Source organism: Hipposideros armiger, unplaced genomic scaffold, assembly GCF_001890085.2.
Source record: "Hipposideros armiger isolate ML-2016 unplaced genomic scaffold, ASM189008v1 scaffold_22, whole genome shotgun sequence".
In the NCBI taxonomy this organism is placed as follows: domain Eukaryota; kingdom Metazoa; phylum Chordata; class Mammalia; order Chiroptera; family Hipposideridae; genus Hipposideros; species Hipposideros armiger.
In genome coordinates this window covers 1,944,612-1,960,545 of record NW_017731372.1, presented here as the reverse complement: position 1 = coordinate 1,960,545, position 15,934 = coordinate 1,944,612, and the positions used below count along the sequence as shown (strand labels likewise).

General features: G+C 42.5%; 1 protein-coding gene across 1 annotated transcript in view; it reads right to left on the bottom strand.

The window, feature by feature from the left end:
• The window catches only part of CUNH1orf21 (chromosome unknown C1orf21 homolog), a 233,471-nt gene that overhangs the window by 15,382 nt on the left and 202,155 nt on the right, over positions 1-15,934 (bottom strand). Inside the window, exon 5 of the mRNA XM_019635531.1 lies at positions 11,907-11,967. Coding sequence (XP_019491076.1) covers positions 11,907-11,967 — 61 coding nt within the window. The remainder of the gene's footprint in view (positions 1-11,906; positions 11,968-15,934) is intronic.

Below are 15,934 nucleotides of genomic sequence, written 5' to 3'. Positions count from 1 at the left end.
TATATATATATATATATATATTTAAAAACTATATGCATTGGTTCCCTGGGGCTGGAGGTGGGCATGGGGACTGACTATAGTACGCAAGCAGGAGTTGCTTATTGAGTTGATGGAAATGTTCTAAAACAGGAGCGCGGTGATGGTTGTGGCATTTGGTAAATTTGCTAAAATTCATTGAATTGTACATGTCAAACGAATACATTTTATGGTATTAAATTATACCTCCATAAAGTTGTTAAAAGTATAGGTACAAATATTTTCATTGTAACATTGTGATTAGGCATGAAAAAAAATCAAATATCCCCTCTGCTCCCTCCCCCCCCCTCAAAAAAAAGATTTCTAAGGGTATGGCTCCTACTCTCAGCTACCACACACACAAAACCAATAGCTCCAATCCCCCACAGTGTCCCACACAGGCAGATCCTTCTTGAATCCCATTGTAATTCCAATATCCTATCTTTAAGTGAAATTTCCCCCAGTTCTTCTAGGGTGAATTAGTCTCTTCCTCTCCCAATGATCCTTCCATCCCATGACCATGTTTTATAGTAATTTTAGCTAAAATGTCTGTTTTGATTCTTAATGGAATCCTTGTATGGCCCATATCACAAATGGTTATGAATATTCAGGTGTTTGGAGGGAGGCGGTGCTGTGTGTGCGCATGCGCGTGCGCGTAAGGATAACTGTTGATTGACGTTACATAGGCAGTATCCTGGGCCTTTCATAAGTGAAGCAAACTGTCAATATTTTGGAAAAAGCAGCCCTCTTTAACAATACAACTGATAAAGAGTAATTTTTGAGCAAAAGTATTTGGGGCAGAGACCGGTTTACCAGAATAGCCTGGAACTTAAGAGAGGTGCAGCGCAGCAGGACTGCAAGGAGTGGGAACAAAAGTTGATACCAGAATCTCACTGGCCATTAGTCATCATTTTTGTTTATTTAAATAATACCGGTGTAAACCACATGGGAACCATGTCTGATTTGCTTTCCACAATATTCAGTCAGCCATCTTAAACTCCGTCTTTTGCTGACATCACAAAGTTCTGTGTTAAAGGACCTCACAGATACTGCAGTGGGGCCACATAACTAAACATTCCAGTCAAGATTCTCCTGTCTGGAGAGAGCACACATGCATTTTGTCATAAAGACTCATCACAGAAGTTTGTTTCAATGAGGCTTATTTCTCTCTGGATATGTGAGTTGTTAGCCCGTCAAAAATAGGCTCTTGTGGGTTGGCTGACTGACTGAGTCCGTGCTCGTCTCCTTTCCCTCGCTGGATGATGCTGGGAACATCTATGGGTTTCTGGCCCGCACGCTATTTTGATTCTCCTACCTCCTGTCTGCTCCCTTTCCATGTCACCTTCCTCTTCTCTCCTCCTAACTGTGGGCTTCCTGAGTCTCGTTTTCTTGACTCAGCTATGCCTCCTCCACTCTGCACGGTGGGGCTGACCTGCTTTCTAAGCACCAAAGAGCATCTGAATGAAGGACACACAACTGCCGCATCTGTATTTCGGTGCAGAAATGTACTGGTCTCCCTTCTCTGCCCACCTATACCTTTGCACCCAACGTTTTCCTCCATGTAGCACCATCCAGAGGCAACCTCAGATCAGAGTTTCAATGGGAAGGTGGACATTTAAGCTCTGACCCTGCACAAGGAGTTACAGGAGAGCCCCATTCCATGGCTTGAGCGTGTGTGAATGATGAGCTAGAATCCAGAGCAAACATGAGCAGGAGGCGGCAGGAAAGGGATGGAAAAGTGGAATGAAGGGCACTCCGAGGGGCTGGTGTTTCATTTGCATCCTGCAGAGCTGTAGGCCAGAAACTGGCACTCTCTACCCCTTCCTCAGGGCTGGGCCTGTCAGAGCCTCTTCAGTCAGGGAGCATTTCGGCAGTATTTTCCTTTACAGGCCAACAATTTATAACACCCGTTTGGAGGAAATGCCGAAGAAAAGCAAAAATAATTAGCTGTGCTCCCTCGGCTTACTTCATTAGAGAAATCAATTGGGGCATTAATGGCCATCTCCTTTCTAATGAGCTTTATTTTAATTAGACACACACATGATTATTTCAGTTGGAAAAAGATCTCCTTTGTAATGAGCAGTATAAGTGTGACAGCCTCTGACGGTTTCTTTGATTGTATATAGGAATGATCACCATGCTATCAACAGCAGTGGTAGCAATCCTGGTATATCGGACTTTTCATTTCCAAGAAATAAGTACTAACTAAATAGCTTTAACCCTCTGCCCCCATGACGTGTATATTATACCCAAATCCTCACTCTACCAACAAAAGGAGGATATTTTCAAAGCTGTAAGGCACCTATTTCTCAAGTTTTATCCGATGTTGGCACTCAGATGACTTCAAAGATGCTCTTTCCCTACGAGGAGGTGAACAGGATTGAGGATAAAGAAAAGCAAGGGTAAAACCATGGGCTGTCCACATCTCTAGGTCACATTCAGCTGACGTCGTAGAGCAGAAGTTGCCAAGTTTCTCTGTGAAGGGCCAAACTGCAAATCTTTTAGGCTTTGCATTCTATATAGTCCCTCATATGGCAACTCAACTCCGCCATTGTAAGCATGAAGGCAGACACAGATAAAAGTGAAAACAGACAAACAAAAAAACAAACAAAAACCGAAAAACAAATGAGTATGGCTGTGTTCCAATAAAACTTTATTTGTGGACACTGAATTTGGAATTTCACATAATTTTCATGTCAGAATATAGTATTCTGCTTTTGGTTTTCTCCAACCATGTAAACATGTGAAAACCACTCTTGTCTGATGGGCCAGATTTGGCCCATGGGCTGTAGTGTGCCCCACCCTGTCGTAGAGAATCGAATTACCATCAGAGGGTTCAGAAGCTAACACTGTCAAGCTAACACTCCCAAGAGCTCAAACAGCAGAGATAATTTCCATTTCGAGAGACCAGAATTCTCCTCCAAAATGTCATTTTATAAAATTGTTCTTATTGTACAAACAAGAACACCAGCAATCCAAATCAAAATTAAATAAAAAAATTTGTCATACAACCCCATCTTCCTAATAATCAGAGAGTGTTCAAGTTTCATTTAAATCTCTGCCCACATATATATGTCATTTTAATACAGTCTCAATCCTATGACAGACACGAGTTTTTTATTTGGCTTTGTTCACTTAACATTATCTTATAAAAACTTTCCCTGTTGTAACTGATTCCTTATAATGGGGATGGATATACCATAAATTTTTGTGTGGAATTATTGTGGAAAATTTCCAGGCCATTTGATGGACTTAATTCAAAGGGATGTCTTAATTAGTCTAATCTCTGGTGTCAAAGTTCAGATTTAAATACCACTGCCTCATTCCCAAGCCAGGACAACTCACTTGGTAGACTGGAGCCTCATGGGTCTCCTCCAGGATTCACTTCCTTTAGGACATTAAACCTCATGGGTCTCCTCCAGGATTCACTTCCTTTAGGACATGAAACCTCACGGGTCTTCTCCAGGGTTCACTTCCGTTAGGACATGAAACCTCATGCGGCCTCTCCAGGGTTCACTTCCTCTAGGACAGCGATTTTGATTGATGGCTTTAGCAAGTCTCGGATTTTAATCCATCTGCCTCTTGACAAAGATGTGCCTTCCAGGCAAACGCTTTTGAGCTCTTTGTTCTGAACTCATTGCCTAGAATTTTTATTGAACATGGTTGGAGGTTTGAGGAGATTAAGCACATACATCCTTTCCTTCCAGTTTTTAACTCAGAATAGTCAGAAAGAGTCACATGAGAATCAGTTTCCTCGGTGGATTAGAAAACCCACCGCCCTCCCCACCACCTCCCTCGCACCGAGGTTCTGTGGGTGGCGCCGGCCACACCGAGTCACGGGTGGAGAGGGTAGAGGATGTCCGGTTTGCCCCTCTTACTGCTCCACCAGCCGGCCAGAGAGGAGCGAGTGTGAAAAGCTGGTTTCTTTCCTTCCCACACAGAGGAGCGCCATTGTTTGCTGGATCACAGTGCTCACCGTTGCGGTCAGGATAGGTAGCAGTGCATCTGGCCAGGAAGGGAACTGCTGCCACCTACGGGAGGTCCCTGCTCATGGAGAACAATTAAGTAGCTAGTTCACTATGGAACCGGCGGTTTCCCCTGGACTGATGAACGGAACACGTTTCCTGGGAAGGAGCACTTGGGGAGGATGACAACTGAGGGAAGGCCAGAAGACACAGGAGAGGCTGAGGCCAGCAGGGCTGATAGTTTGTGGTGACTATTTAGCTTACTGGGTTATGAAGCTCTGTTAAATGATGGTGGTCACACATTTGGCCAACCGACCAAAAAAGAACAGCAAGTAATAGAGGTCCACTGCATCTGTGGCCATGACTATCAGAGCCCTAAAAATAGGAGCGATTTCAAATGAAATGTAAACGAGGGGCGTTTCGGGTGACTTAGAACATGGCTCAGTGTCCGCAGATTGGTGCCTCTTGAAGTTTTTCTTCCATATAACTGCACACACTGGGCTGCAGTGAGAGGTGTGAGTCAGGCCAGTGACCACTGAGTAACCTGGTTCTTTCCACTTGACATTTTGTCACAAACATATTACGGTTTTCATTAACTTCTTTTAGTTTTGAGAACTTTAAAAGCTACGGAGAAGTATGAAGAGTGTAAGAAACACTAAATTTCCATCACTCAGACATAAGAAGTAGTAATATTTTGTAACATTTGCTTCTAGCCTCTACCCTCCCTCCTAAGAAATGAAGCTACCATCTCAGCCCCATTCCCCTGCCCGCATCCCAGGCTGAAAAATGGTCATGGGTTTGGTACGTGTCCTTTAGATCATTTTTGATACTTTAATTTCATATCACATTCATACTATTAATACACCAAATAAACTATACTTTATGTGTATATGAATGTTTAACTATAGAACAGATGCCGTTTATAAATATATCATGTAAAACCATACCATACTAATGTGTGCATGCACGTGTCTGTGTGTGTATGTGTGTGTGTGTGTGTGTGTGTGTGTGTGTGTGTGTGTATCAAGCCAGTAAGTTCTGCAATTTCAGTTTCAGTCTTAGCCACCCCCTGCCCCCACCGTCCCCCAAATCTTTACGAATGGCCTTGATGCTACAGATATAGGCAACTTCAACCAAAATAAAAGCTATCAATTACAGAGCATGTACATACAACACATCAAACCCTTTACTAGAGACTCCACATACATTTTCTGTAATTCCTCAGACAAGTTAGTATTACTACCCACATTTTTTGGTGAGGAAGCTGAGGACCAGAAAGGTTAACTAATTATCCTGGGGTCACACAGCTTCTCCTGGAGCTGGTTCTTGGACGTGGCCCAGGTGTGAAGCGCAGGCTCTCTCCCTGGCTGTCTCGCTCCAGTGTCTTGGACCTTTACCTGCTATGTACCTGGCTGGGCTGTGCTTCAGCCAGAGCACCTCTGAGCACATGGAGCACCTCTACTACAGGAGGCTGGCTGCTCACGCCCTGCCTTTGTGTGCTTTTGTGTCTGCTAAGCCCAGTGGTCTTATTTGCACCATTCACTCATTTGACACATTTCTTAAGCAACCGTTCTGTCCCAGGTCCTCTGCTAGGTTCTGGGGACACAAAGACAAATGAGACCCAATTCTTATCCTGAGGGAATTGCGTGTTGAATGCTTCCAGTCCTTTTAGAGATTCTTAAATAATAAAGCAGCCATTACAGAGGTTGGCACCCTCTCTATCCCCTGCACTTGGGCTCTCGCAGGACTAAAACAATGCCATGGCTGCCAAACACAAAGAACATGAGGAAGAAGGGAAAAGGGAAGCCCACGAAGAGGATGGGGAGAAGCTGAATGGGAACCAAGAAAAGGAGTGACACACGTGGACGTCACCGTCTCTCTGCTCTGGTGGTGCCCAAAGCACTTACACCTATTGCAAAATGACACCATTCACTGACTGAGCCACACACTGCTATGGAGTTCCGAGCACCATCGGCCACACTTCATTCATAAAAATGGCATGGTTCTTGTTGCATTTGTGTATTACATTGTTCCAGAACTTGAACCCTCCTCTGCTGTTCCCTAAAAAGCCAGGCTTGAAAGAGCCTCGAGAATTCTCTGAAAAGCAAGCCTTCCAGAGAAAAGAAAGTGAGCAGAGACTGAGTGTGTCGCATAGCTTTTAGGCTTGTTGCTTCCTCTATTTTCCTTGGCTGCATCACCTGTGACTATTAGCGACATGAGAATGCTAAGATCCTTACAGCCCAGAGCGTGCACACACTTCGCCAGTGGTTCCTACACCGGTGTCGCCATCACTATTCAGAAGTCACTGCATAAACCTATGTCGTAGGGAGAAAAAAACAGGACGGAGTCACATCCTTACCCTCGTTTACAGCTTGAATTTGCCTGACAGATGAGAAAAGGTGCACACAGGGGAGAAGGGAAGGCAGGGGAATGACGGGAAAGGAAGGGTTTGGTTATTAGCAAAAGCAAGGCCATGCTATGGTTACCATGGAGCAAGACATTGTTTAATGGGATGACATTGGCAGTCCAGCCCACTTCCAAAAGACGCAGGTCAGCCAAACCGTCTCTGCACCAGTGGTGAGGACCTCAGCTGTGACTGAAAGTGACAAGCTGGGTGGGAGGGACATGCTATGACTTCCTCTGCACACAAGGGGCAGGACGTGTGACATTCTTTAGGATGTGATACAAGGGTCCCACATTTTCTCATCACGAGCACGCACCGAGGAGGCTTTTAAACACACCACCAGAGAGGAAAGCTTATCATCAGCTATGTCTGCCAAACGTTATGTTTGATTCTATGGCAGCTCTGAGGTTACACAGTTTACCGCAGGAATAGTTTATATGTAGAAACAAACATTACATGCAAGTCACCCTCTTCACCAGAGGAAAAGCAAACACCTTCTGATCTGACACCCTGATTCATAACGTGGGCTCAGCCTGATCTGATGTAATAGTATATAAATGCAGACGTGCCATGGTCTTTCTCTCCAACAAGGGTTAGTTCTGAGGCCAAGGGCTTCGGGCCACTTCAGAAACTCAAACATTTTCTAAGTGTAAACGATTTTTCAGTAGAGGTAGAGGCCTACAGATAAGCATCTTTTGAAACCGGCTGAATTAAACCCACACATTGCTCTTTCTCAGACATTTCCTCAAAATGTCACACTGAATAGTTCCAGTTAACAGGCGAAGTCTCAAAATCATACCAGAATACATGAGATGATACAGCAGGGAAGCTGCGCTCACCCTCGGGGGTGAAGCACTGGGAGCTCTTCTGAGGAGAGGAAGAAAGAGAAGAGAGGAGGGAGAATGGGTTTGCATGGAGTTCTCTCCCCTCAGTTTCCTAATCCTCTTTAAAGTCAGAGATATATATGGATATATATAGATAAGGCTCATGGGTCCCTTGGGCCCTAGATCTGAAGGAAGCACATTAATGAAATTCGTCTGAAAGAAATCCACAAGTTGTTTGCCTGGGGCCCACGGACAGGTGGCTCCAGAGAATTATAAAACCCTGACATTTTATTTAGGAATTTCATGTATATGATATCATGTGCATTTTTACACAGAGAATCTTTATAACTTTTACAAGATTCCAAGAAGACGCCCATGGCCCAATAAACCTTAAGAAGTCTTGCATGAGACTAGCTAACCTGAGACAAATGACATTGTACTGAGATTTTCTTTATTTAATGTTCAGGGCTGTTTTTGAGATGGCAAAAGACTCCTTGGTCGTCAGCTGTTCTGACATCCCCATAAAGCAAAGTATAAGTCCCTGTGTACTTTTCCCCTTAAAAAAGAAGTTTCAATTATATTTGATATTCACTATTATTTTATATTAGTTTCAGGGGTATAGCATAGTGGTTAGACATTTTAAATCCCTGTTTTTGCTTGGAGAAGACCCTACTATCACAAGTACTTGAAAAATGTACTTACTTTTTCTGCTTCTTACAAAGTAAACTCAAGTATATAGTAGAAAGTAGAAAGTAGATCTTAAAATCAGATATGATCTGTGTTTGGTATTATATTCAGAAACTCCTCCGTGGGGCCAAGTTTTAATAATCTAGATATCCTCTTTCTCCTCTTACTACAGAGTTTAAAATCATTACCTTGTTCTGCTGTAAACTGTCTTTTTTTTTTTTTCCCTTTCAAAGATTTTATTGGGGAATTGGGGGAGGGGAACAGACAAGTTGCTGTCCTTTTGTTCTTCAGTCTAGTTGTGGAGGATGTTGCTTCACTGGCCCAAGTTGGCACCATCATTGCGCTCTTCCGGGGCGAGGCAGATCAGTCGCCGGATTCTGGACGGCCGCTCACTGCAGCTGCTGGCCTCTCACGCTGGCTGCTGGCTACACACGGTAGCCCATGGCAACCACTGCAGCAGGGGCTGCAGCCTACGCCGTCGTCGGCGACTCATGGCAGCCCAGCCTCAGGTCGAGCTGCCATTCACCATCTTAGCTGCAGAGGGCAGTGTCACTGGCCCTCATATGTGGAATCCAAACCGGGGCCCTCTGGCGTCCCAAGCCTGTTCTTAACCAACATGCCACTCGGCCGGCCCTGTCATTTTTTTTTAAGCTGCAAAATTATCAGATGTGACCATTTCACATAAGGTTCAGAGGCCTGTGAAATGTCAGGTATGACTATAGATTCCAATGGAACAGCATTAGGTATACGATAATGAGGTACAAATAAAGGGGATGCTTCCATTGTTTCACAGGGTTATTACTCTCCAAAAGGAAAAGCAAAAGCAAGTGAAACAGAGGTCATAAAGCCTGTCTGAACTCTCATTGATCTTCTGACCAAAGCTGTCCCCTGGTCGTCTCCAGATGCAGCCCCGTGTCCTGACCACTGTGACATGGTACCAAGTGTCCAAGAAGCTGTCCCAACCGCCTGGTTAATGGACTCCAAGTTTCACACCTGACCCAACAAACACTTGTGTCCAATACAGAAGGACCTGACTCACAGTGACAATGGTGGGCAGGGGGAATAGATGGAGGACAGCTCCATCAGTACAATCATTACATCATTAATAAAAGTCTCTTTTAAAATTGAGCACCTCAGACTAGGGACTGTTCCCTACTTATTTTGTATCCCATATTTCCTATCGATTTTTCTATCCTGAGTAGATAACATAAAGCCTGGTACTCAGTAAGTGCTAGATAGAAGGTTTTTAAATGCACTTTTGCTACCTGCTTTTCTGCGCCACCGTTACCTTTGGAGAACACGGCGGGTCCATCTGTGGTGCGAAGGTTAACTGTAGTTTAGCACGGTGACAATCCCTGAATGAGTGCACTGTAGTCCAAATTAAGTTTCACTATAAATAGTTAACCATCGAATAGTTCTAATTTCTTTATACTAATGGTAGTTTTAGTATATCTATTTTTTTAAAGTTTTATTTTATTTTTTTATATCTGTCTTGAGAGAGACAGAGCAGAGATTCCTTTTGGTATCCAGAGAGGTAGAAGGTAAATTTAAACCACGCCCTATAGACATTTAGTAAATACAAACAATGAATCAAGGAAGGGCAGGTTTAAACCTCCATGGGTTCAGTCAGTTTTGCTTCTTATCAATTTAAGGAAGAAGAAAGGGATTCCTGGACATTTCTGAGTGAGATTAAATCTCAAAACTCAAGGCCTCTCAGAGTGACTCTAATTTTTAGCATGACACTTTGAGTTTAACTATTTTTTTAAATCAACCCTATAAAACCTAAAGAATAGGTTTGAGTTGCATCTATGGTTGTTCTCATACTAGCTTGGACCAAGGAAATATTTAGCTATGTTTAAAAGTCAGGAAAAAATTTGTAAGAGTCCAACTTCCAATTTTGGTTCTGTAAACTGCAGCAAAGATTACATTAAGCCAAACACATATGTTAAGAAGCAGTGTTTTAATTTTTAGAGACTTAATGTTTAAGTGTGATACATAGGACAAAATATTCACAATATTCTGAAGGATGAACTTTAGATAAGAGAGGAGAACAGAAAAGCTTGGTTCCGACAAGATAGAAAATTCCTCTAGAAATCTGTAACTGGGAGCATGTCGCAGATTAAACAATAACTCTTCTTTGAATAGAAATGTATTTAATAGTAGGAACACTATTTATGTTGAATCTACAAATGCTCCCTTATCCGGGGAAGTTTCTATCTAATAAATAATTAAGTTATAAACTTTGCTTTTGCTGTGCTCAACGCATCATAATCTACATTCTGGATGCAAAAAAAACCCCACAAAAAACGGGAAATCAAATTTCAGGAGGGAAAATGAATTTCAATTTTGAGTAAAAACAGGTAGAATTTCAATTATGCGAACACATGGGATCAGATAATTTTAAACGCCTTGCCAGGGTTTGTAAATGTTGTTTAAAAGATAACTTAAAATTTGGGTTTCAATTTTTGCAGACTACCTCTACTAAGCAGAGATTTCTGTTGCCAAAAAGCTAGCAGAGGAAAAAAAAAAGAAAAAAAGCCAAATAAACTGAGAAAGAAAAAGATCTTTACCAATACAGTAGGAACAAATATTTCTTTTTATGCTTCTCTGTACTAAAACAAAATGTTTCGGCAAGTTGAACAGCTTTTGAACCAATATGTGAAACTTGGTTAATTACTCCTGGATGAAATTTTCCATTTAAAAAGTCATGCAGAAACCAAAATGTCACTAAAAATAAAAATAAAAAATTACACTTCTAAATGAGTATTTATGCATAGTCAGGGAGCGCTACAGATGAAACTACCAGTTTAATTCATTACCATCTCTATTTTTCACACTGGTGGTATTTGCTGGTCTTTTAATGGCGCACTATAAGATTATACAATTATTCTTTCATGAGGTCCATCTTAGAGTAGGCTCTGCTGCTGAAATACTGATGAATTTAAGACCTCCTTCATTATCTTCCACTGAGTGATATATATCATAGCTTGGAAATGCATGAAAAAAATGCTCAGGTAAAAGGACCACAAAAAGTAAAAAAAGAAATAAAAAGTAAAGCAAAAATTTTCTAAGGTAAAATTGGCCTGTGATGCCTTAACCACAGTGGTGATATGTTCTGAATTTAGGATTTCACTCTTCTTCAGAATACAGCTTTCAAATGCTAATATACAGAAGTATAGCTTTAAGCGTTAAAATTCACCCCGCTGCAGTGATGAATTTAAGTATGTAAGCCTGTAATTATTACCATAGTTCATACTTCATTCAGTTGATTAAGCATACAGCATTCTGAGATCATAAGTTCAATTTCCACACGGATCAACTCTGTATTTTACTGTCAATGTGAAACCCACACATTCCTAGAGAAGCAACTTGTAGACTCCACTCTGGAGCAACACAGAAGGGGAATAATAATGATAATAATAATAATAATAATAAATGAAATTATTAACATTATCCTTGCAAACCTGGGTAAGTCACTCAAGCATTCTGAGCCTCAATTTCCTTGTCTTTAAAATGCAGATAACACATGTCTCATAGCCATTGCCCTGAAGCAGGTACTGATGGCAACACACAGGTGATGTCTGTAAAGCGCTCACAGCAGCATCAGGCATATAGTAGGTACTCGGTAAATATTGGCGGGTAGCCTCTTATTTGCAGTCTGAGGTCAGCGCAGGGCTTCAAGTGCAGATAATACACAGTCATAGGGACACTATCTCTAGACAAAGCCACTTACTAGTCTCTATCTGGCTCTACACACGTCAATTAATGATCAACAGTAGCACAGGATCCTGGGAAGGGTTACACATTAAATATTCTCAGAACCATATTTATTTATTTACTTATTTTGGTGTGTGTATGTGTGTGTAGGGGGGGGGGTACTTTTGTTTTAACCCTCTCTCGCCCCCTTATAAAAACAGCTTTGTAACAGAAACCAGAATATTGGTACCCTAAGTCATGAGACAATTAGCACACTTCCCTTGAAACATGTACTTAATTTACTTTCCCTCCTACCTTTTCAATTTTTTCATCCAGCATCCTGAAGAATTCTTGCTGGCTCTCAGAGGTGTGCATGCTGAAAAACAGAGAGGAGTTAAGTGCATATTTCACTTTTTTTCTTAAGCCTGGCTCCCTCCAGAAAAATGCTGAGTCCCTACATTTTGGGGGCAGACATTTATTTAATTGCACTTTTCCACTGAAATACTCTGGAGTTATAGTAAAGATAAATGTTATTACAATAATCCTACAAATGGGTTTCCTAATACTCTATCAATGCCTAAGATTTAAGAAATGCAATTTTCTTTCAATGTGCATGTTATTTATAGAGATGGTACTAGGAGGCGCACGCCCAATTTTTTTCTTCAGACACACATTTGTGATTTTTTTTTTAAAAGCATAGGCAAACAGCACATGGCATATTTCAACCCTGTGTGCAACCGTGAAAAGAAAATATGTCCTAGTTATTGTACCGAAAGGTGTATTTTAGAAAGGTTGTCAGCACCAGCATGCTATTCAGCTGGCAGCCAGTGAGCTCAGACCTTGACATTGGACCTGACACCTTCTATTGTACATGGGCAACAGCACACATACCTCTTTGGGACTGAAATCCCACTGGAATGGGGGACTAAGCCAGGGAGCCGGTGTGAGTAGCACCTGTCCTGTGTGTTTGCGTGTCCTACGTCACTTGAAGGCATACTTAGCGAGATGCACACGGTCACACAGGATCACAGATGGAAAGGGTGTGGGGAGGAAGGGACCTCGGTGGCAATATGGTTTCAGTGACCGTAGTTTCTACTTAGCAAATAGTTGTGGGTGTTCCAAGAAAAGCCCGGATGCCGGGTGAGCGACGCGTGGCACAGCGCTTCTTTCACGTACTGCTAGTGCCTGCTGGTTGTCGTGGCTGGGGGTGGGGTGGGGCAGTGGCCGTGGATCAGTTTCTTCTCTTCAAGTCGAGGTGTGGGGAGCAGCCCACCTGACATACTCCTCAGCACGCTGCCTCATTCTTTAGGAGCCACAATGTGTGGCACAAGTGACCCCCAACCCTCGGGGCCTCCCATGACAGGTAGTGAGGCTCCGAGGAGGTTTTCTCCTGTGTGTAAAACCAAGATTTAAAACCTGGGAGCACAATGACATCGGCTCTGATGTAAAAGGAAAACAATAACAAATATCTGAACAGCAACTTTCACGGTTATAGAGCACAGATACCCTGTAACTGTTGCCGTCCTTGATATGGTCACTGAAATAAAGTAAGTGCCCTGTTGCAGAAGCAAGCCCCGCCTTATTGCAGGTTTCAAAGGCAGGGCGGACTCTGGGAGGATGAGAAGATATTAAATAGTCTCCTCTCTCTGGCTGGAGTTTCCCCAGATTCCTCATGTTTTTACTTCTTTAAAGCGCCAAATATTTTTCATCTGAGCCACTTTGGATGCAAGTGTTCTAAGCTGTATACTCTTTAATAGAGGACCTAGCACAAATGTTACTTAACTTTTCCCTTAACGACTAGCGGGCGCTTCCATGATCTTAAATCACAATAGTCTTCTGGGACCGCCCCGCCCAGACTCTAAGAGGGGTCTTCTTAAGCAAAATGGACCGAAACTTTAGGCTTTTGTTCTTTGCCTGCTTTTGAACTTTTTCTCTCATTTCTTCTTGTCAGAGGAGGTACCAGTCTTCTTTCGGTTTCATTCCCAGTTGCTGCTTCTACGCCATGTGTGGAAACAGCTGATGTTATGTGAACAGGCTCCAAGGGCGAGCCTGGGGGTTGCTTGTGAGTGGGGAATATGAATATTCTGGCATCCTGTGGCTGCTCTGACAATTTTGGGACATCCTTCCTGTTCCTGGCCAAGATCTAGGCATGAAGATTATACATACTCGTCTATACACATATGGCTATTATCTATCTATCTATCTATCTATCTATCTATCTATCTATCTATCTATCTATATCTATCTATCTATCTATCTATCTCTAAGAAATCCCAAAAGAACTAATAAAAATGTCATTTTTAGGATTTGATGTTCATTGTGGACATGTTTGGGTTAGAGTTTTTAGTATATATTGCCTTGCATATAACAGGAGGGCAACACATATTTAAGCAACTGACACAGTGATCTCTACTTAAATTAATGCGATTCATGACCCCTCAGAGGTAGCACAGTGTGTTGGCAGGGGGAAGGTATGGGCCCTCTGTTCTCATCTATACAACCAGTGGGCTGCTCTCTGAGGTCCTTTCTGCCACCAACATTCTATGATTGTTACTAACTTTCACTAACTCCCTCATTGAACGACCAGAACATGGAAACAGGGCTGTGAGGTTAGAATTCACACATATGCACATTAGACAGACAAGAGGGAAAGCCTTAAGGGAAAGCAACCCTGCAAAGGTATCTGCCACCCCTGTGATCAAGGATGCCCAGGCTCAGGGGTCCACAGCAAGAGCCTGGGACCAGAGGTGATGGTGACCACCTCAGGGTGCGTCACCATGGTAACGCAAGAACAAAAACCTCAACGGTTTCAGTTATGTGTAGTTTCAGTACATCTTTCCTAACCATTCAATAAAAGTATTCCCTGATTAAAACCAACTAACAAAAGCCACCCAACCCAAAAGTAATTAGACAAACCAGTGTATTTTCAACCCCACCTGAATCCTGAACTAAATATTAACCTTACTCTGGGGTAGAGGGTACTATGATCCGGAAATAAACTACCATTTTCATTTTCTCATGTGCCCTTAGACAAACAATTCTAACCCAACGTAGGCAGCCAGCCTTCCATCGGGTACATCTCTACGATCACACCCCCTGATAGAGAAATGCTGCCTGAGTTTTCTTCATCTAAGAGCCTTCGAGCGTCTCTGCCTGCCTATGACTCATTTAAAAACCTACCCAGAAGAGTCCCCCACCAGACTGCTTTACTCTCTTGGCACCCTGAAATACAGCACGTAGACTGTGTTAGACCGAAAAGACTGGATGGAAGGGTGACTTTATTCATGATCAGACCCTGATGCACTCAATGAGCTCTTTTGTATAAATTCTAGTGTCCCTGGGAGCATGGCAGGACTGCCAGATGGAGCAAATGCCCGCATGAGGACCCTGTTACCTGGGCGCCACCTTAGGTATGGTGTGCCTGAAACCATGACGCTTGCTTGGCTGTTCTCCATGGGTTTGTTTCAAAGAGAAGCCCTGAAATTTCTCCAACAGGGGCAGAAACAACGTTTTTTACTCCGAGGGAATCAATTCACCTATATCCACGGACTCCTGCCTAGATAAATGCGGATTCCTCTTCTCAACACAGTGGCATTAACACTAGTTGAAGCTCAAGAGTACAAACTGCACTGTGAGAAACAGTCCCTAGGTAAAGACTCTCAGTCCTTAAACGCTTTCTGATGCACAATTGTGGTGATTTTGAGTGGAGAACACGGGGGAGGAAAAGCACGCTGGTTTTCTATCTTTCTTCAAGATACTAGAAAGGAATGATGGAATCGCTTATGATTTTTGCTTATAAAGTACAAATATTTGATGCTAAGATTAATTAGATCTAAACATCTTTTATAAAAGCCTGTATGTTGGTGCCTGAAGTCACTAATAAAGCTGAACAATTTCAGTAACTCCTATTTCTTTCTAATATTTACAACTCAACCTTGGAAAACCCAGCGCCTTCCCCTGGAACACTTCCTGTGGCCCCCGGTTGGCCTGGCAAAGTTTTTGTGAGTTAACCCTGAGCTGGCAAAGGTTCTTTCTATGACGTCTCAGCTTCATGAGACTAGGGATGACCACAGGATGGAATTTTTTTTTTTTAAATTAGTTTCAGGTGTACAAAACAACATAATAGCCTGACATTTACACCACTCACAAAGTGATAACTCCCCTCCCCCAATCTACTACCCCTCTGACATCATATATAGCTGTTAGACTCTATTCTCTACGCTGTACTCCATATCCTGTGACTATATATACATATACATATAAAATTATAGTTGACATTCATTATCATTCAGCTTCAGTTTCAAGTGTACAGCGCAGTGGTCAGGCATCTACACCGTCCATGA